General features: G+C 54.4%; 4 protein-coding genes across 14 annotated transcripts in view; 3 read left to right on the top strand and 1 right to left on the bottom strand.

Moving 5' to 3' along the window:
• Positions 1-6,163, top strand: part of Cbfa2t3 (CBFA2/RUNX1 partner transcriptional co-repressor 3) — a 74,215-nt gene extending 68,052 nt beyond the window's left edge. For 6 of the 7 annotated variants that reach the window (XM_006255770.5, XM_063278155.1, XM_063278154.1 and 3 more), the window contains one exon: positions 221-6,163. In XM_006255770.5, coding sequence (XP_006255832.1) covers positions 221-490 — 270 coding nt within the window. In that variant the 3' untranslated portion in view covers positions 491-6,163. The remainder of the gene's footprint in view (positions 1-220) is intronic. The other variant, NM_001108453.1, reaches the window with a different exon arrangement.
• A 2,380-nt stretch (positions 6,164-8,543) lies between these two features.
• Positions 8,544-11,988, top strand: Pabpn1l (PABPN1 like). The gene is made up of 7 exons (NM_001113779.1): positions 8,544-8,817; positions 9,138-9,273; positions 9,555-9,622; positions 10,182-10,288; positions 10,380-10,467; positions 10,966-11,105; positions 11,671-11,988. Exons 1-7 carry the CDS (start codon positions 8,587-8,589, stop codon positions 11,708-11,710), a joined length of 810 nt encoding a protein of 269 aa, NP_001107251.1. The 5' UTR covers positions 8,544-8,586; the 3' UTR covers positions 11,711-11,988.
• A 3,771-nt stretch (positions 11,989-15,759) lies between these two features.
• Trappc2l (trafficking protein particle complex subunit 2L) lies at positions 15,760-19,528 on the bottom strand. 3 transcript variants are annotated; one of them, NM_001106193.1, is made up of 5 exons: positions 19,381-19,445; positions 17,698-17,870; positions 16,947-17,034; positions 16,753-16,832; positions 15,760-15,948 (listed from the first exon to the last, which is right to left on the bottom strand). In NM_001106193.1, exons 1-5 carry the CDS (start codon positions 19,411-19,413, stop codon positions 15,903-15,905), a joined length of 420 nt encoding a protein of 139 aa, NP_001099663.1. In that variant the 5' UTR covers positions 19,414-19,445; the 3' UTR covers positions 15,760-15,902. The 3 variants fall into 3 exon arrangements, with proteins under 3 accessions (NP_001099663.1, XP_063134019.1, XP_063134020.1); XM_063277949.1 differs by having other exon boundaries at positions 15,761-16,832; positions 19,381-19,528; XM_063277950.1 differs by lacking the exon at positions 19,381-19,445 and adding an exon at positions 18,098-18,237 and having other exon boundaries at positions 15,761-16,832.
• Positions 19,529-19,581: 53 nt separating this feature from the next.
• Galns (galactosamine (N-acetyl)-6-sulfatase) overlaps positions 19,582-20,445 on the top strand; it is a 33,726-nt gene continuing 32,862 nt past the window's right edge. Inside the window, exon 1 of one of the 3 annotated variants that reach the window (XR_010059982.1) lies at positions 19,582-19,865. Coding sequence is in view for 1 of the 3 variants with exons in the window: in NM_001047851.2 (NP_001041316.1) it covers positions 19,743-19,865 (123 nt within the window). In the remaining 2 variants the exon portion in view is untranslated. 3 annotated transcript variants of the gene reach the window in all.

Genomic DNA, 20,445 nt, shown 5'->3' with positions numbered 1-20,445 from the left:
ACTTGACAGTTCCGTTGCCTCTAGGGGCCTTGAGTAGTTTTTTTCCCCTGGGTCTTGGCAGCTGGGGGTGGATGCATAGCTCTCCTGTGCAAAACACACACACGCATGCACGCATGCACACGCATACACACTCACACTTCTTTTCATCAGTGGGCAGGTTATCTGAGCACATGAGGTCCTTCCTATTCTTACCATCTCCTTTGCCTTCTTCCACATCCAGAGCTGCTGGAACTGCGGGCGCAAGGCCAGTGAGACTTGCAGTGGCTGTAACGCCGCACGCTACTGCGGGTCCTTCTGTCAGCACAAGGACTGGGAGAAACACCACCATGTGTGTGGCCAGAGTCTGCAGGGCCCTGCAGCTGCGGTGGCTGACCCATTACCTGGACAGCCTGACGCCACTGCCAGCCCCAGCGAAGCCGGCTCAGCAGGACCCTCTCGTCCCTGCTCTCCGGGCCCACCAGTCCCACTGGACACTGCTGTGCCCCGCTGACCTCCAGATCTGCCACTCAGCCCCTGGACGCCCTGCCCTGCCAACCCAACCCCGGCCCCACCGTGGTCCACCAGTTGCCTGGAGCTGGCCTTGTGGAGTCACTGCTGCTACTGCTTCTCTCCAAAATAAAACACAGATCCAACAGAACTGCACCCATGCAGCCCCAGCTACCTGACAAGGTCCACCAGGACCTCTACAGTCTCTCTTCGCAAGCACCCTCAGAAACCACCACGGAGCTGCAGACATCGGCGTCAGCGGAAGTGTGGCCAGCTGTCTGCCCCCTCTGTGTCTGTCTGTGACCGTCTCTCTTTCTGCGTCTGCCTCTCTTCTGCGTGTCTGGATGTCTTCGTCTCCTTCTGCCTCCCTGACTCTCCCGTGTCTCCGTCTCTGTGAAGTCCACGTGGGTTTCTCTGTCAGCAGAGAAACCCCAGTTGGTAGCTTTGGTTTTCCATGAAGAACTTTTGGAGACTTTGTTTTGTTTTGCTGGCAGACAAGCTACTTAGAAACGGACAGAGAAGACTGGGGGGGGCTTCTCCCCCATCCCTCCTCGGTAAGGGAAGAAACTGTGATTTTTTTTTTTCTAGCCGGTGTTGCTCTATCTCCCAGCCAGCCCCGGGGGGGATCGGCGCGCACACAGAAGAGATGCCGAGAAACATTTCAGTTTCCAACTCAAGAAGCAGTTTTTGTTTCAGGTTTTATTTCTTTTCTTTAACGTCAAACTCTTTGGCTTTAAGTGAAGAAGAAAAAAAGAGAGAGAGAGAGAGAGAAAAAATCCAAAAAGTTGTTTGTTTTTTTTTTAAGCAAAAGAAACGTACCTATAAACTACCTTACCAGCTAGCCAGCCAAGGATGCCAGACACACCTCGCTCCAAAGGAAACCCAAAAAAAAAAAAGCAAACTCAAAAAAATCAAAATCCAAAATTTATTTTTATCACTGCCAAAGTATTTTTTTCATGGTCTCTCCACCCTGGGTTGGTTTGGATGTCAGTCTTTGATTTTGGTTTTGATTTTGTCAAGGGGAGGGGGGCGGGTGTCGGGATACTGGGATTTGGTGGGTTGGGCCAAGAAGAAACCTTTCGTTCCTTTTTGACCGGTGGGCAGCATCCTGGCTGGGCAATGTGGTCGGCAGCGAGGCCCTATGGCCCTCAGCACCACATCCAGAAGCCCCAGTCAGCATGAGCCTGAGCATTGTGTGCCCAAGGGCCACGCCCGTGCGTCCCTACACGCAAGGGTGACATCTCCATCTGTCCCCACACCTTCCTGGGACTTCTCATAAGTCATTTCCACTTGTGAAAAAAAAAAGTGCTAACGTGTTCTCCCCAGAGAGAGCACACTTCCTAAATGAAACTGTGACAATCTTTTGGGTTGATTCTTGACTGCTTTCGCGAGCATAAGGAGACGGCAAATCATGCTTTCTCAGTTTCCCTCCTCTACCTCTCTGCTTTTCCACCCCACCCTACCTCCATCTCAACCCCGTCACCCCCGTCCCCAGTGTCTTGCTATGGCTACCCTCATTTCTTTCAAACTTTTACAGAAAAAAAAAAAGAAAAAGAAAAAAAAAAAAAAAACACCACAAAAACCAGCCGCCACCTCACCTAGAAGACTCAAGCCCACCTGTACATAGCCCCAATGTTGGTCTCCAGTCCTAGGGGTGATGGTGTGGCTCGCCCACCTACACTCCAGCCCTTGCCCGCCCTGCCCTCCACCCGCTCGACTCCCTCAAGGATTCAAGGAGGAAATGAAGGAAGAGGGCTCATGCCTGTACCAAACAAAGAGAGACAGCAGACAGAGTCCGGGTCTGCGCCCTCTGTGTGGCTGCAGCAAGCTGCAGGCCTAGCGTGCAATATGGGGGACTGCTCCTGAACCCTGGGCCCAGGGGGCCCTGCCCAGAGCGAGGTGTGCAGCGTGTGTTAATGTGAATGTAAATAGGTCTCCACAGAAGTCCCAACCATGGCATCAGTACCGAGGAGATGTTTGCCAAATAAAAAAAAAAAGAAATTGAGACAAACCACAGACGTGTGTGAAATTCAGGAAACACTTTGGAAGGAATCTGTGGAGGAGCTGTGGTCCTAGGGGCTTGTTTGATGGCTGGTTATCTCTTCACAACTGTGTAATCGTTCTCTAACAGAACATTCTATGGAAGGATCCTGTTGGCCATCATCAACCCGGTGCTGTCCCGGAATGGAGCCTGACAGCAACCCTTGCTCTGAAGGCCGAGGTAGATCTCATTCCCTGGAAGGTTCCTGAGGCCACAGCTCTTCAAGGCCACAGAGGTGTGTTTTGGTGGGTTTCAGAGAAGCCAGGACACACGGCGGCCTCCCAACTTCTAGTGGACGACCGGTCCTCCTGAGCGTCTGCCTTCGAACACTGAGTCCGTGTGCTGGTAGAGACCTGCCTCACGTCACAAGAAGCCCCACTGGATTGATTTCGTTCCCAGCTGTACCCCACGCAGGGCTTCTTGTCTGTGCTGCCCCATAGCACACAGCCTCCTTGACCCTTCCAGAAGGGCAGGCCAGTGACCACTGGCAAGAAAGAGTTCTGGGTGGGGTGGTGGGCACCATGTTTGTGGAGGGGGAACAACGTTAGACCCTCAGGTATGCTGAGGAGCTGTAGTCTCTAGAGGTCTGGGCCAGGAGTCCTGAGGTGGCGTCCCTGATGACCTAAGTCCCTGGTGTCAGGACTTCAGAGTGCCTGCTCCTATGTGGTCCAGCCATTCTGAGGAAGGTCGCAGAGGGCCACCAGTTTGCTTTAGTTGAAATACCTCCTCTCCTCATACCCACCTTTTAGGAACGAGAGGGCTCACCACAGACAACAAAATGCTGCCTAGCCAGATTTGTCTCCATGTTCCAGGCTACATATTTAGGGTTCAGCTGAGAGCCCCATCTATATCCTAGCTGCTGGGAGCGATAGCCCCTCAAGGCAGCTGTCAGATGGCACTGGACCATGTGCATGAGATTTGGCCAGCAATTGTAAACATCAAGGGTGAGCGCCTAGCAGTTTGCTGGGCAGAGCTCAGGGGTCAAGGCGGCCACAGAATCAGGGTGGCAGGGAGAGAGGGCTGTGAAGGGTTGGGTGAGGAAACCAAGGGCTGGAAGCAGCAGAAGGGAGTCCCAGGTGTGTTGATGAGTTCTGGCTGGATGTCAGCAGTGTCGCCTGAGGCAGTGTGGCCTGAGGCCAGGAGGTGGAGGGTAAAGTGAGGTTGCTACACCAGGTCCTGAGGCCCTGGCAAAGCTATGGGTGCTGTGTTTAGACTCCAGCTCTCCAAAGACCTTACAACAAAACCAAACAACCTCACAGCTTTGGAAAGAACAGGATCCATGGGCGTTCTTCACTGGGAGGTATGCCCTGGGTGGCCATAACCACAGCATGCCCTTGGTTTCAACCACCAGTCTGCCTGGGGGCTCTACACAGAGCTAGCAGGGAGGGGCATGGTACTCCATCCCTGACTCCTGCTACCTCCTCTAGTTCACAAACCATGGACCCAGGAACTACCTGCCAGGCCTGCTTCTTGGTAACCCGAGCCAAACATGAACCGGCTCCCTGGAGATGTGGCTCTCACAGAGTCTTGCTCCCCCAAAACCCCAAATTAAAAGGCTACTTTTCTTCCTATTTTATGGCCAAAGCTAAACCAGGAAGGCTGAGTGAGGAGGGCAGGTAGCAGGCAGAACTCTCCAACCCCCCAAGGCCCAGCCCAGATCCCGTCTCATGACCTTATGGCTTCTTGGCACAAGTCCTGTCTCTCCCACCACTCCTCTCATCAACTTGCCCAGCCCTGCCTCAAACCCAGACTGGACTTTCCCCAAGGGCTACCTAAGAGGCTTCTCTCCAGCTCAGTCCTCACATTTGCACAGGAGTGGAGGTCAGTGGCTCTCGTCCCACGTGTGGTCACAGCTGTATAGGATCAGGCTGGATGGTGCCACAGCTCAGGTCCCACTGCCTGACAGGGTGCCAAGGTGAGAAGAGCTAGCTCCCACAGGAGGGCCCAGAAGGAATCAGTCAACGGGGACATCTGTCAGAAAACCTGAGAGGGTCTCTATTGACAGAGAAGGCCAAGAATGGGAGGCAGGGCCTTGGGCAGTTGAGGACACAGTGGACAGGGATCAGGATGGGCCTCAAAGTTCTCATTTAGTTCCTCCAAATAAGCATTAGACTGACACCAAAGTTTCATCTCTGGCATCCATTCTTCTACTCCTCAGCCTAACCTCACGGATAGATCAACGCTTTCCTGAGCTTGTCCTGACTGACACAGCCTCCGCCCATTCATCTTCCTCCGCCTGACCTTCCAGTCAATCACCCCTGTCTGTCAACCTTGACCCATCTGCAAATCCATCTTCCCACCTGTCCATTGCTCCATCCACACTGTCTCTCCACCCCACCATCCCAGCATACCATTCCTACATCCAAATGCCTTCCAGCCCCATGCACACAGCCACCCCCAGGTCCATCATCTCTCTGTCCCTGTATTCAGAGTTTTATCAGCTCCCTCAGTGTACCAAAGACACCAGGTCCTCCCATGCCCTAGACTCTGCTTGCCCTAAACCGGCCAGGGCTGCTCCAGGAATCCCCTACCCATGAGGCAACATCCCGCATCCCCTACCCCAGCACTCTGCCTCACCATGGTGTCCAGACAGCAGGCATTGTGGACAGGTTGGACACGTTCTTGTGGCAGCTGTGACACATCTGGAGCTGCTTGGGGAGAGAAGGGAGTGAAAACTGTGCTGGGAGCGGGTCTGTACATCTGCTCACAAGCTCTGGGAGGCTGCCTTAGGCAGCCCTGTTCCCTGAAAGTAGGGCAGTCCTTGTTTCTAGGAGTCTGTCCAGAAGAGGGATCTCGGAAGAGGAAGGCAAGCCAGGGCCGGCCTCCCTTGGGATAGGAGTGCTGTTAGCCTTGTGCCCCAGGACCCTTGTCTCATCTTCTCTGTTAGGATCCCAAGGAGCTCAGAGTCAGACGTGTCCAGCCTGCCCCTACCAAATCAGCCAATGGTGAGGAATATTTGCTGGGTGTTTGGGGTCATCCGCATCCCCCCATACCTCATTGCTTTTCCTGAACCTCCTACTATGTAGGAAAGTTTCTGAAATGAGGCTGAGGAGAGACCCCTGGGTTACCATCATGCTGGCCAGAGGAAGAGAAAAGAGGGAGAGAAACCTGAGGCGAGCTGGGCTCAGGGGACCAGCCGTCTCTTCCTGGAGACAGCTCGCTGACAAAGCCCAGGACAGTCAACCAGCAACTTGCACAAGTCCCCACATCCTAGAAAACTCTGTCTTGTTTTCCGTTCCTTTTCCTTCAATTCAGTTGGCCCGTAGGGTACCAAGCCAGACTGGGCGATAGGAATGCAGCATCGACTCAAAAGTATGGCCTGCCCATTACATCCTCTAAGGCTCCTGCTCCCAAGCCAGACAAGAGACCCAGCAGCCCTCGGCCCACACTGTATCTGGGGTGGGCACGGCAGCACACAGCCTGCCAGGGAAGCCACTGCTTCTCCCCCTACAGGAGCTGGGGGAAGAGTACTGGATGCTTTGTTCACGAAAAGCTGTGTTCCACAGCCCTACTCATCTGGTGCTGTGTCCCACCACCCACCGTTATCTACTGCTGTCCTATATGTTTGCCCTGTGGGCCACGGACACGGTGATCAGGTTAATTACATCTGTGTAATAAAGTGAGCATTTGCTATGACCGCTCTGCTGCCTCCAGGTCATTGCGCACACCGGATCACCATGATGCACAGACAAGGGCTGTCGTGTTGTTCAGTTGTACCTCAGAAGACTTGGGGCAGACGAAGGAGGGGAACTTCAAGTTCTTCCGCTGATGATCCTTGGCAAGTGGGGTCCATTTTGGATCTTAGCCTTAGGGAGTTCTGGAAAATCTTGGAACCCCACACACACACACAAATGACCCTGCTTTTCGAGGGCCTAGTCTATCTATGTAGCTTACCACCGGGACCAAGTTCTTTGAGCTGTCCACGTGAGGGAGATGGTGAGACCTGACTGAGAAAACCAGCAAAGGCTTGAAGGACACCGAGGGGACAGTTAAGACCTGAGGGGACGCTGAGGGCCTCAGAGCGGCTCAGCAGAAAGACCCTTCTCTCGGTCTGCTCCTGCGGTAGCTGTGTCTCGCCTTAAAGGAGAGCCCCTCTAGGACCAGACACCGGCCACAGTGCTTCAGGCTGCACCAGTAGCTGCCTGGAGGAAGCGACTGTCATTGATACTGCCCCAGCTTGGAACATGGTGTATTTTTGAAGGCATTGTTGGGAAGGCCAGCATCGGGGTAAGCTGTCCCTAGGCCAGCATCGGGGTAAGCTGTCCCTAGGCCAGGCGCCTGGCTGGAGCCCCACTGGGCCTAGTGTGTCAGCGATCTCAGGATAGCACAGAGAGGAGGAGGGTGACAAGGTTTTTCCACTGCAGACACTGAGCTCAGAGGAGAGACTAGCCAGGGCCTGAGCTCCATCCAGACGGTCTCAGCTTGGGAGTAGCCCACCATGTCCTGTCTTCCACATGGAAGAATAGGAGAGATCCAGGCCGGACCCCACCACAGCTTCCTACAGAGAGGTGGAGGACATGCAGGAGGACAGCAGTGGTCACTTGTCTATCCCTGCCCAGCTCGTCCTGTGTGGTCAACTCGTTCTCGGTATAGACGTAGATGCTGCCCTTGAGCCACTCTTGTCTGCCAGGAAAGACCTAGGGAGGCCTGAAGTGACCGAAGCAGGGCCTGGGAGAGGCTAGTGGCCACTCAGTCTACATCTCAGGCCCTGTGACCAGTCTCTCAGGCCATGTGACTATGCCATAGAGTCCTTCCTTTAGGAACCCATGCTGGTTTTTTATTACTATTGAGTTGTTTATGACAGGACCCCACTCTGGATCCCAAGCTGGCCTTGAACTTGTGGTCTTCCTGCCCCAGTATTGAGTATAAGAATGAGCCATCATTTGAAGCCTGATACAGTTTGCAGCCACCTTGGAAAATAGAACTGGTACGTGAGGGGTCAGGCTAGGGTCAGAAGCCCACATCTCCCAGGGCTGCATCAGCACAGCTGCTCCCACCTCGGCCTCCCAACCCCTCTGCCAACCCCAGGATGTGGCGGGTGTCAGCCACCAGACTCTACTTACAATGAAGCTCAGCTAAACCCATCTCCTACCCGAGCCCAGATTCTCAGAGAGACCTTATTGCCTTGCCGGGAGGCAGGGTCACAGAAGGGTAGCTGGGAATGTGAGGCTATGGAGTCGCCTGAAATTCCCCGTGGAGCCCTCTTAGGGTCACGTTAACACATGCAGTTGACCCTGAGGCTCGGCAGAGTAGCCTCAAGGAACATCAGTGTCCGTGTCTAGCCAAAAGCCAGCAATATGCTTCTAGACCAACCCTCTGCTGGAGGCCCCAGGAAGGAGCCAATGGATGCAGCTGAACAGGGCTGGACCTGCCCGCCACCGCCAAGTAACCGCCACCCAATTTGTACGGCTCACCCCGAGCCTTCCTTGTGGCAGAAGGGGCCATCTTAACAAGTGTCTGAGTTCAACAGGCTGGCACTTGAAAGGTGCCCTGAGTGGAAGTGAGAAGTGGAGAGTCTTTGAGAACCTTGGGAAACTCTGCCCTAGATGACCCTAGGCCTGAGCTCTTAGCCCTTCAGGGAGCGTTGCTCAAACTGACCCCGTGTATCCAGACACCCACAGTGCCACCTCTCCCTGAAGTCTGTCCTTTTCGTGGAGCAATTAGGTAACTTGAACAACATCTGGTCATCGGTTAGGTTCTATTGCCAGAGCTGTGGTCAGGGCGAGATGCATGTACCAAGGGACAGGCAGACTCCGGGGAGCTCACAGCGTAGCCACACTCACGTAAGGCCCTACCCAACTTGCTTTGGCCCCATCCATCGTTCTCTAAGTATTCCGGGGATGCTGCTGGTGAGGAGGACAGAGAGGAGATCTGCAACCTTTGACCCCTCTGGTCAGTAGCCTAGCCCAAGCTGGGAGGCCGTCTTAGTCTTTAGTGCTTTAGTGGAAGCAGCTGGTCAGGGGGAGGACTTAAAAGGGAAGGCCACAGGGCAGACGCAGCTGTGGAGGTGAGCAGAGCGCAAAGCCAAGGTTCACCCGACCTGTCCTCATTGTATACCCATGTGGCCCTCCCTGAGCAACGAGCTCTTCCCACCCCCCACTGAAGTCTGGCTCCAGACGGTCTCCTCGGATCCTGAGGCCCAAGGCTGGGGGGCCTGGGGCAGGACTGAAAAGACCTCTTTGGTGCCAAGTGCTGGAAGTGACAAGGAAGCAGAGGAAAATGAAGATTCCAGCTTCCTGCTCTCCTTGCTGGAACCAGAGAACTTAGCCAAGTCCCCAGTCTACAACCAGGTAGCACCCCATCCCAATCTGTGGAGGCGGGTGTGGACCTGGGCATTGAGTGAGGATCCCAGCTGACTAGGAGGTGAAGGGGCCAGTGTTTCAGACCACTGGGGCCTCTCTGACTAAGGGGAGCTATCCTGGGCGGGAGAGGTGTCAGGGGTTCCTGGGGCCTTAGCTCCTAGTCCTGGACTATGTCTACAGGAAGAACAGGGTGAACTAGGTCATCCCCCAATAGCCAAGACTTTCTGCTGGGGCTTGCCGGCCATACCTGCCGTCCATTCTAGAGGGGCCTGCAGGCTACCTCGAGCTTACTGTGGGGTGGCCAACAGGAGCTAGAGGCCATCCGGCTGAAGCTGTGGACCATGGAACATGCTGAGGTCCTGCCGGAACCACCCAGTGTACAGAGAAAGGCCACAGAGGAAGAGAGGGCTGAGGCCAGAGAGCTGCTGAGCCCTGAGACCATAGGTAGGAACCTGAGACCCTTGCTGACCCTGTCCCCAGATGGCAGATGGACAACTGTACTTCCAAGCCCTTGGCCACTCAGCTAAGACTGTAAGCCCGCCTTCTCTCAGTGGAGAGGTACGTGGCATGGGCTCCATATGGGGACTCTTGAGGGAACATTCTGGAATCACACCCACAACCCACAATGTGACCTCGGGAGCCCGGTGACCTTCCTGGGGGTCATGAGGAATGGACTCCTCAGCGAGGTCCTTCTGCTAGTTCTGAGGCTCTCTCTCTTTCTACAGGCTGCTTCTTCCCCGGGGCCCCCAAGGAAAATGTGGAGGCTGACCACAGATCTGTCTACGTAGGCAACGTGAGTGGAAGGGAGGGTGGGGTCACAGCCCTCCTAAGGTGTCTGCCTCCAATTAGGGCATTTAACTGGGCAGACACTTCAGTGACTGCCCTGGGTGGGGCTGGCTATGAGTTTGAGGCAGGAGACTGTAAACCCAAGTGTCTCCAAGCCCAAAGCGGGAGGCCTGGGGCTAACCACAGCAGAGGGAAGGTAGAACCCACAGGCCGAATTGGGCCTAGGCCTTGACCATTCATTCAGCTAAAGGTGAGGTCGAGCATTCGGGTTTTTCGACATGAGCTGAAATTGGGAGTCCCACGAGATTTATTGCCTTTAATGGGCCGCACACCTGGCATGAGCTAATACCTGGGACCCGACCAGCTGTCCACAGAGGAAACACTTAACTGTCTCTCAGCACGCACTAAACCCTGGGCAGGAGTGGGTGAAGCTTCAGCCCATTCCCAGCCAGGGGCCAACCAACCTTGGGGGTCCCTCCAACCCCTTTCTGCCACAACTGCCCTCAGCAGGAGGTGGATGACGGGGATAGCCCAGCCCTTATACCAGGTGCCCTTTCTGAGAGCAGGTGGACTATGGTGGTTCAGCTGCAGAACTGGAGGCCTACTTCAGCCCCTGTGGGGAGATCCACCGGGTCACTATCCTGTGTGACAAGTTCTCTGGACACCCCAAGGGGTCAGTGTGGGGCTCTAGCAGGCTGGGCGGTGTGGGTGGGGCTGGCCCCTCACTCCTGGCTCCATCGTTCGCCGCCCCTATCGTCCTCCAGCTACGCATATATAGAGTTTGCTTCGAAGAGCTCCGTCCAGGCGGCTGTGCGGCTGGATGAGAGCACCTTCCGAGGTCGGGTCATCAAGGTATGTTTCCCCTGGTGTCTCCATGCGCCTGCCGGGGGGGCCCCCACTGAGCCTTGTACGTTAACTCACAAATCCTTCAACAGGCTCAGAGAGGTTAGAGTGTCTGCCCTAGGATACACAACTACCCAACCTTACGCTGGGTGGGCATTGATCAGCTTTAGGAAGTGATGAAAACTCTCAGACCCAGGGGGGGCTTGGTGTGGGCGGAGCTTGTGGGGGCGGGGCTTGGTGTGGGTGGAGCTTTGTATGAGCGAGGCTTGGCGTGGGTGGGCCTGGGAAATGAGCCAGATACATTTGCAGGAAGATGCTGGCCATAAACCTAGTATGTCCTGTGATCACAGCTGCCTCCTAGTGCAGGCGGAGGGATAGTTTCAGCTTAAATGAAATCACAAAGTCAGGAGCCCCAAGCCCTGGTCTCAGCCTGGGCCCTGGCTTCAGGCCACCCTGGCAAGAAGGGTGCAGAACAGTGTCTTGGACCATGGCATGGATTCCATCCAGGTACTTCCCAAAAGAACGAACTTCCCAGGAATCAGCTCCACAGACCGTGGCGGGCTGCGGACACACTCGAGCAGCAGGGCTGCCTTCCTGCAGGGTAGCCTCCAACGAAAACCTCGGTTAAGACCCCATGGACAGAGCCGGTAAGTGGGCCCAAGTGGGAGTCTGAGTCTGGAGATCTGAGCAACAAGGTGATCGGAGCCTGACCCTGATGCTGGCTGTAGCCAATCTCCACAGTGTCATGCTAAGGGAGGATTTTTGTCCCTCACATGGTCAGGGCACTTGGCAAGGGGCTGAGAGGGGAGGACTCATGGCTTCTACCAGCCCCAGCCGTGTAACCTCCCTACCTGATGGGGCTACTTCTTCCTGACCACTAGGACTCTGCAGGTGACAAGCATCCCTGCCGGGGAGGCTGGGATCCACAGCGGGCTCCTCTGGCCTGAAGCATAGGCTAACTAGTACAAATAAGGCTGTAGCTAAGCCCTGCAGCTTAGCCCCTGGGCCACATATAACATTCTAGTCCCAGGCTTCCCTCCTTCTCTGGAGCCACCCCCTCAAGAAAGCAAGGAGCCTGAGAAAGTGTCCCCAACAGTTCCTGGGCAGCTTGGTGGTAACCTTAACCCTTTCCCTGATGTTCTCCAGGCCTATCCCCTCTGAAGGCAACTGAGCTGCCTTTGTTCTCCCTTCCCTACCCCCAACTCTCTGCAGGGGCCGTGGACGAGCCTCACCGTGGTTCTCGCCATATTGAAAAGATAGCCCAGTTTTAAAGTGGGGCCAGGAGCTGGGTCAGGAGTACACTGCTGTCTCTCCGCTTACTCCAAATGGATCTTCAAACCTGGCAGCCCATATGAGCCTTTGAAGGTGCCTAGATCACCAGGTCCCAGTGGGAAGGCGCTGGGCAGGGAGATTCAGAGGGGAGAGGAGGCTTGGGGTAAGCTGGGATTGGCATACTCAAGTACTTTTAAAGAAAAATAGGCATGCGTGTTAATATTAAAACATAAATTATTAAACTTGACTATATTTTAAGAGCATGTAAGCAGTCTCATTTCTTTTTTTTTTTTTTTTTTTTTTTTTTTTTTTGGAGCTGGGGACCGAACCCAGGGCCTTGTGCTTGCTAGGCAAGCGCTCTACCACTGAGCTAAATCCCCAACCCCAGCAGTCTCATTTCTTGATTCTCCCTCAGATTCAGGTTTGCAATGCCCCTTTCTCCACGGCTCTCCACAGAGAGGGTGGCAATGGGCTATGGCCATGAGTCCAGAAAGGGGGCTCTGGCTAGGCCTTCTGATCCAACAAAACATGAGCAAAACTCCAACCCCTAATTCTTTCTTTATTCCCCAAACTGGCTCTCTAGATATACCAGAACTTCACCTCCATCCTGCCCTGGATGGAGCTGGTCAGTTCAAGAAGCAAAACTGTGCTGAACTCTGAGTGTGTGTGTGTGTGTGTGTGTGTGTGTGTGTGTGTGTGTGCGTGCGTGTGTTTTTGTCTGTGTATTTGAGTGTGCGTCTGGGTGTGTGTTTTTGTCTGTGTATCTGAATGTATATGTGTATGTTTGTGTGTCTAAGTATGTGTGTTTGTGTGTGTGTCTTGAGTGTCTGTGTGTGTCTGTGAATGTGTGTGTGTGTCTAAGTGTATGTGAGAGTGTATGAGTATGTCTGAATATGGGTGTCTGTGTGTGTCTGTGAGTGAGTGTGTGTGTGTGTGTATCTCGCAAAGACAGGTTACACTGCTCTACTGTACTCAGGAGGAGAGCTGGCCAGCCCAGGTCTGCTGGTGCACATGTTTGTCTGCACTCACCACCATGCCGTATGTTAACATCATTCTTTTTTTTTTTTTTTTTTCCGGAGCTGAGGACCGAACCCAGGGCCTTGTGCTTGCTAGGCAAGCGCTCTACCACTGAGCTAAATCCCCAACCCCCTTTTTTTTTTAACATCATTCTTTAAGCCCCAGTAGATCGGCCATGTACCCCCTGCTGCCAGGAGACTGCTCTGAGAACAGGCTGTGCCCTCTTCTAGGTTCTATTCATACCTCCCCAAGCCATTCTCACATGTCCCCATCCTCAGTGGATAGCACCTCCCACCCCCTAAAATGCAAGCCTGTGACCTTATTCAAAAGGGGTCTCTGAAGTATAAGAATAAACTCCAGAGTCAGGTGTGGTGGTGCACGCCTTTAATCCCAGCACTCAGGAGGCAGAGACAGTGAGTTTGAGAGTTTGAGGCCAGCCTGGTCTACAGACAGTTCCAGGACAGCCAGGACTACACAGTAAGATCCTGTCATCATATCATCATCACAAGTACTACTACTCCAGGAGCATCTCTGACTGCCCAGCAGACCACACATCCAACAGCAGGTGAGGCTGTGACAACTGAAGAGAGGCAGAGCCTGCGCTGAGACTTGCAATGATGTCTGCGGTCAAAGGTCTGAGTCTGAGTCTGAGTCGCTGCAGCTCCAGGGGCTGGCCAAGGCCTAGAGTAGATTCCCCTGGGCGTGTAGGAAGTAGGCCCTACCTCCAGCCACTGTGCTAACTGGCCACGGCCAAGTCTGCCTATGGTACCAATAGGGGATCAATAACCCTGAGCCTGGATAGATACCCTTGTTTACCTTTGGAAGCAATTGGTTCTGTCCTGACACAGCCAGAAGAGACTGCCACCCAGTGGTCAGATGGTGAACAGCAAATCGGCCCCAGGGTGGCCTTGCAGGAAGAGGGAGGGAGGATTCCTCAGTACCAAAGTGACCTCGCAGGGCCCTTGCCAAGGGTTAAGCCTGCTCATCTCATTCCAGCATCAGGACTTCCAAGTCCTGGCCTGGGTCTCCTGTCGGAATATTTGCTCCTGGGGCTTGGGCATCTTCCACCCAGGGTATGGTTTCACCCTTGACCTCATTGCTGTCCACTCAGTAGTTCCTGGTCCTTTTCTGTTATGTGTATATATTATATATATAATATATTATATGTTATATACAGCAAGTTCAAACACCCCTCAGCACAGCATCTACACAGTAGCGCAAACCCCTCTAGCCCTGAAGCCCCTGCCATGTGCATGGTTAATGCCAAGCCACAGCTTCCTCTCCCATAGAGTAGGGCAGCCAAGCAGCCCTGGACCCAGGTCTGCAGAAGGTACCAGAAGGGAAGACAGGCAGCTAATGGCCCTGCAGCAAATCACAAGCTAACTGGTGCCACCATCTTGGTCCCAGGGTAACAGGCAGGCAGTGACTGTGGTCTCCAAGGCCAATCTCAGGTTGAAATTCGCCTGCAGGCCTGATGCCCACACCCAGACAAGCAGATCGCATTACAAGCTTTGTTTCTTGATACCGAGAAGAATCATAACACGCACAGCAGTGTACTTGCACACAACCTGTCAGAAACCCCAACAGGAGAGGGCTGTATTTTATCGCCTCACATATGAAAAGCTGACATGAGCTGCCCAGGGCTGGCTCGTCAGCCCAGACTCAGGCTCCTTTCTGCTCTGCCCTCATGTCTGCAAGTCCTCATCTTCATGCTCTCATGATTCCAGGCAGGAAGAGAGCAGGGAGCCTTGAGTGTTCTACACATCAGCCGGACCTGCTTTTAAAGTGCCCTTTCCTGCAGGTTTCTCCCAGTACCACCCTTTACACGCCTTAACTACCTGCCCCAGTGTGAAGGGGAGGGGAGCACGTGGCATTTAGCCAAGTTTCTCCAGTAAGCCTGAGGCTCCATCGGTGAGGAGGGAAGAGGGCGTACTGGAGAACGAGAGGCAGTCCCCAGTGCAGCTAATACTCAGGGAGGGTGACCTCCCTTAAAAACTCAAGATCCCAAGATTCCACCTGACTGGTGCTCCTTCCTTCCCCTTCACACCCAACCTCCTGCCAAAGCCTTGAACCAAGCACATCTGGGCTCTGTCCGCGGCAGTCAGCGGCATGTCGAACTTCTCAAAGTGACTTCATTTGCCACTTTTATTGATCAGGTGGGTGGTCTGGCTTCTTTTCTTACCGCATTTTGTAATAACCCTGTGCTCTTGGAGAGGAGCCCTGAGATGCACAGGGATGGACTCTCTCACTCCACCCAGCTTGTGTGGATAAGTCCCAGCCTGCTGGGCCCTGGCATGAGACACTCTGCAGGGACCGGGGAGCACTTTGGTTCATGACTTGGGGAAGCCAGAGACTCTGAAGACAGCATGGAGCCTCGACAGCTAGAGGGGACTCGGGCTCAGGACAGGTCCCCTTGGCCTCTGCCTCTCCCAGGACACCAGTATTTAGCTACACCGTCCAGTGGCACGGAAGAGGCAGCCTCACACCACCTCCACAGTCACGGGACCTTTGACCCGAGGAGAGCTTGGTTTGTCCTCAGGGATGCATGGCCTAGGAACAGCGCCGGGGACCTTGCTGACCACCATGCTCACAGACAGGCAGGACAGGCATCTGAGTTTCCTCCTCTGGCACATGGGAAGCAGCAGTCGCTTTAATGCTGTGTCCCAGGAAGCTTTACAGATTTTACTACCTCCTGAGGCTAGCGCTGGGCACCAGCACTGGGCTAAGATTGCAATGAACGATGGGTCCAGAATGTTGAAGCGCTTACCGAAGAAGGAAGGTGTGTGGCTGTCCGCCTTGGATTGCCTCCGTTCTCTGAAGCTGGCTCTAGGTTCCCCATACCCCGCACCCTTCTGGACCACCCGCCTCCCCACAACCTCCTGCACTCAGCATCCTCCCTCATACCACCCAGCTGTGGTCACACCCCTTCCATCGCTCCAGAGTCTCTGAGACCAGCTGGCAGGTCCTCACTGAGCCCTCTCTCTCTCCTGACAAGAGAAGGACAATGGAGATCTCATCTTGTGAGGCCTTTAGTAGAAAAGCACAGGGCACGAAGCCCTGCCCGCAGGTTACACTCAGGGAGCAGAAAGGGAATAAATAAGTATCATCCAGCTGGGGTGAACACCGGCTTCTCTTCCGGATGGCTGGGGCAGAGGTCAGCACACCTGGACCATCATCGAAGTTACCATGGTATCAAAGGCCCTGAGAAGAGAATCCACAGTTAGAGCAGGACAGGCTATGGCCTTGCCCAACCAGATCCTCAGGACCCTGGGGCTTTTCTAGGGTTCAGGGAAGCAGACTGCATACCCACCATATTGGATAGCGACCCCCACATCCTGACACCACGATCCCTGTACAGCCCCCACGGGCCTATTACTCCACTGACTTTTCCCCAGCATGTCTCCCGGGGTAAGGTCCACAGGGAGCAGGCAGGGGTAAGCAATGAGCAGGCAGTGCTATCTTTGCCCTGCACAACTTAGGGACACCTGGGTTCTCTGTCTTAGGATCTAGGTGGACCCAAAACACTCGACGACTCAGCCAAAGGAAGGTGCCACTGAAGGGCCTACTTGTGCCACCTGGCGACTGAAAGCAACAATTTGGGAACCGTCCTGGAAAAAGAGAATTCTGGGAGCAGGTTTGTAGTGCCTGCATATGAAGTCCATGCCTCCTGACCAAACACCTACTTGAGGTCCATCCAGCTGGAGCGGAGACACCCAAGCCCAACCCAAAAAGCACACCAAGCTACAACAGAAGGACATGGCCTCCGTAAAGGGTATGGTCACAACATGGGCCCTTGCTGAGCCTCCTGTAGGTCCCCAGGTACCCACAGACACACCTGGGAGACCAGATGGGCGAGCTGTGGCCCTTCTGCCCGTACACACTAGAGGTCTGTGTCAGCGCTAATTTAGAAAAGCGAGGCTGGCTGCTTTGAAATAGTGGCCTTAGGACAGCATTTGTGGCTCCCTTACTCCCCTAATGACCATGTTATCAAAGAGCAGGCCCCACCTAGACTGGATTCGGTCTCCCGGGTTGTAGAAGGGGTTGCACATCACATCTGTGTAGGAGTTATGCAGCTTCCGGAACATCTGAAAGAAGAACCGGATGCAGCTTAGAGGAGCATGCATGGCGCTGTTGCAGACTTTTGCATTCCCAGGGAGGAAGGGGAAGGGCAAACACCCACCTCAACCCTCTGCACTTACACTGCGGATCTCATTGTCCCGCAGGGCCGTATTGGAGGAATCCACCACCATGACAAATTTCACCTTGGAATTGGTCACATAGCCGTATCTATGACTAGTTAAGGAATAAGCGTTTGCGTGGAGGCCGTATGACTGTGTATGGCACGCACATCACAACCCAGAGCCTGCTAGCCTGGAGAAGCCTAACACCTGGAATCATGGGAAGTTCCCCGGGCTCAGGTGGCTATGCAGCCACCATGCAGGTGACCACCATGCAGGTGCCACCATGCAGGTGTGCACGTGAACTGGGAACGGCTCAGCCTCTTTTTGAACTGATCCTGGGCCTGGGATATTAACTTCAGAGTGTTAACACAGTGACTCCTACACCAACGTCGCTGTGGGCAGGCTACAACCAGCCCCCACGCAAATGTCCTTGGATTCTATGGTCTTAATAATTTGTCCAGAAGGAATGGCCAAGAGTTTGCAGGGCCACATCAGATTGAGCCTTACAACAGTATCAAGAAACAATCGCCCTTGATTCAAAGTTGGCAGCCTCTAGTGAGCATGGAGAAGCCCAGGTTCGCTCTATGTCAGCTTGCACCCTCCTGGACCCTTGGCCTTGCTTTTCCAGTGACTCTTCCAATTAAAAGGGGCCTCTGTTAGCTTCAGGACACCTGCCTGCCTGAGCAGCTGAAACCCTTCTCCTTGGCCACCGTTTCCTCCCAGAGCCCGCTCTGGGAGCATAGGAACAGTACTGAGCAGTGGTGGATACACCTTGTAGTCCTCGGTTGGGTAGAGCAGGCCCAGGTACAGCTCCCTCTGGTCCACGAGTGCTTTCCCCATCGCAGAGATCTTCTCATCCACCACGTCCAGAGACGTGTGCACCATGTAGTGGAACTTGAGTTCGTTCTCTGTGGGAGTGCTTCGGATGTACAGAGGGTAATTCTGCAAGAAGAGGTGGAGGTCCACCTGGTGAGTTCCCGCTCTCAAGACAACGTCAACGCACTCGTAAGGTGTGCCCTCAGCCTGCCAACCGACTCGACTTCTCTAAGATCCACCGCTTACTGCGCTGCGGCAGACTGCCTTCAGGGGGATAACCCAACCTAAGGAGGGCTGTATGGCATCTGCAGAGAGTGGACTAGAGAGATATAACTGGGGGGTATGGCACTTGCCTGACATGCACAGGGCCCTGAGTCCAATTCCAAGTACCAAAAAGAAAAACATTATTGGGCCAGCGATGTAGCTTGGTGGTGGAGTGCTTGAGTCGCAGCATTAAGCCCTAGTTCTCTCACCTGTACCAGAAAGGAGGAGGAAGGAAAGGAGGAAGAGGAAGAGAGAATGGAAGCAATGTGGGAAGTGAGCAGAAATGACCTCGGAATGCCCACTTCAGCACGGCTTAACGTACCCTGACATTCCTCTTCCTAGGATCATCTCTTTCTCTACCACCAACACACTGCAGTGTCATCCCAACACCAGAGACACTAGCCATTTCTAGGACAGTGGTCTGTTTCTCAGCGCTTCAAGTCTCAGCCCAAATCTTCGCCTCTACACATCTGACCATCCTAAGCCCACAGTCAAAAGCTTCACTCCTGGCCTCCCTCATCCACTGTTCACTATGTCCAGAAGTCATCTGGCTTGCTGTAATTGAGTGAGTCTCCAAATCGGGACGCTTCAGCACAGATACTGGACTTCGTCATGAGTTTATCAAAGCAGCAGCTGCTTTTAAAATTGAGTTTTGATTCTGGTGGGCTTATTGAGGTTGTAACTCCCTCTTTTATACTGACAGCTTCGCAGCAGCAGCCTAATCCCTAATGGCGGGTCTCGGAGAAAGCCTTGTAGGATACAGGCTTCATGCAGCAGGATACTGTGGACCTCTGGAGCTATCTAAGCATCCATCAACAGCTTTCCAGAAGGAAATGAATATCTATTTTGGCCAGCAAGGAGATGACAGTTGGGAAGACGGGATACAAAAGAGAAAGGGACGCTGTCTAGCAGTTTACAGGCCTTCACAGTGGTTGGAGTAGAAGGGTGCAAAAGGCATAAGGGGGACTATCCTAAGGCAAAGAAAATTACTTGGATTCTAGGCTGACTCGAGCCGCGCCAGGCTTATACTTAAATAGCACCGCTGGGCAGCTAGGGGACGGTCCGGAAGGCGGGACAGAAAGACCCGGACGCGGAAGGTAGCTGAGGCCGTGAAAAGAACGCGTAGAGCGAAGGGTGGAAGGCTGCAGCGACCGGCTATGCTTCCCGGTGGATCTCAAATCCCGAAGGCCGAGGCCTGCAAGCTGGCGGCGGACTGTCAGCTGTCAGAGAGAGCCGGCAGGAAGAATCCTGATCCTAGGGCATGGCTGAGGCTTGGGAGCTCGGAGTTGAGAAGATCGAGAGCATGGCTGGAAGGAGGCTCGCCGGCCGCCGCCCGCCGCCCGCCACCCACCACTCGCAGCTTCACACCCACCTCCTTGGCGATCACCGCGATGCACACCGCCATATTGGCAGGCTGTGCGCTGCATCATGTGACCTGATGTGGGGCAGGCTCCGCCCATTCCCCCCACCCCACTCCGGCCATGGCTCAGACTCCGCCTCTCTCTACCATGGCTCTGCCCTATCCCTCAGGTCCGGCCTTGGTCCCGCCCCTTTCCCGTAAGGCCAAGCCCACTCTTGTCACTCAGGCGGCCTTGACCCCACCTCTCCCTCTTTTCTCCGTGGCCCTGCCCCTCCTCTCATTCGGCCGGCAGGGCCCGCCCCACACTCCAAAAGGAACCGCGGCCCGACTGGGACTGAGTCTTGCTTGGCTCTGCAGCCGGAGCTTGGATTGCCATGACGGCCTGTTCCACAGCGATCAGGGCCCAGCAGCTACTGCTGCCGGTACTGAGTGCTCTAGGACTCTTGGCTGCAGGTGCTCCGCAGCCCCCCAACATTGTGCTACTGCTCATGGACGATGTAAGTGGGGCCGCGCGGCGGGGGGAACACGGAAGACACAGGGCAGCCACAAGGCGGTGAGCAGCGACCCGAGGGAGGCCCAGACCCCAGTGTAACATCTCTCATTGTTTCCGCAGTGGGGGTAGGAGTTCAGAGAGGCCCTTTTCCCACTACTTTCCCTCCCGAGAGGGGCCTGACATTCTGCTCCCCTCAACAGGTGGCCCTGCCTTGGTGCCCACCTTCAGCCTGACCTCTGGGGGAACTCTGACCAAAGTCAGGCATGGAATGTCACCTGGGGGCAGGAGTGGGGCAGGTGTGCAGCCTGTGGTCATTTATGAATTCTGCCCTGGGGCAGATCTCTCTCAGTGTCCCCATCTGAGGAATCTGTCTCCCTGGAGTGCCCTGAAAGCTTAGAAATTAGTCGCATAAACACTAGGTCAGATAGAACTATCCAAACTGAACTGGACCCTGTCTTCCTCACAGCCTCAGCCTGCCAGCCTCCCCACCTCTCCCCCCAGACACACTATGGAGTGGCACCTGTCAGCTATTGTTAGAATCAGAGACACATCCAGTTCGGGATGATTTGAAACAAATCAGAGGT

This window comes from Rattus norvegicus, chromosome 19 (genome assembly GCF_036323735.1).
Source record: "Rattus norvegicus strain BN/NHsdMcwi chromosome 19, GRCr8, whole genome shotgun sequence".
Classification (NCBI taxonomy): Eukaryota; Metazoa; Chordata; class Mammalia; order Rodentia; family Muridae; genus Rattus; species Rattus norvegicus.
This window is presented reverse-complemented; position numbering and strand designations above follow the sequence as displayed.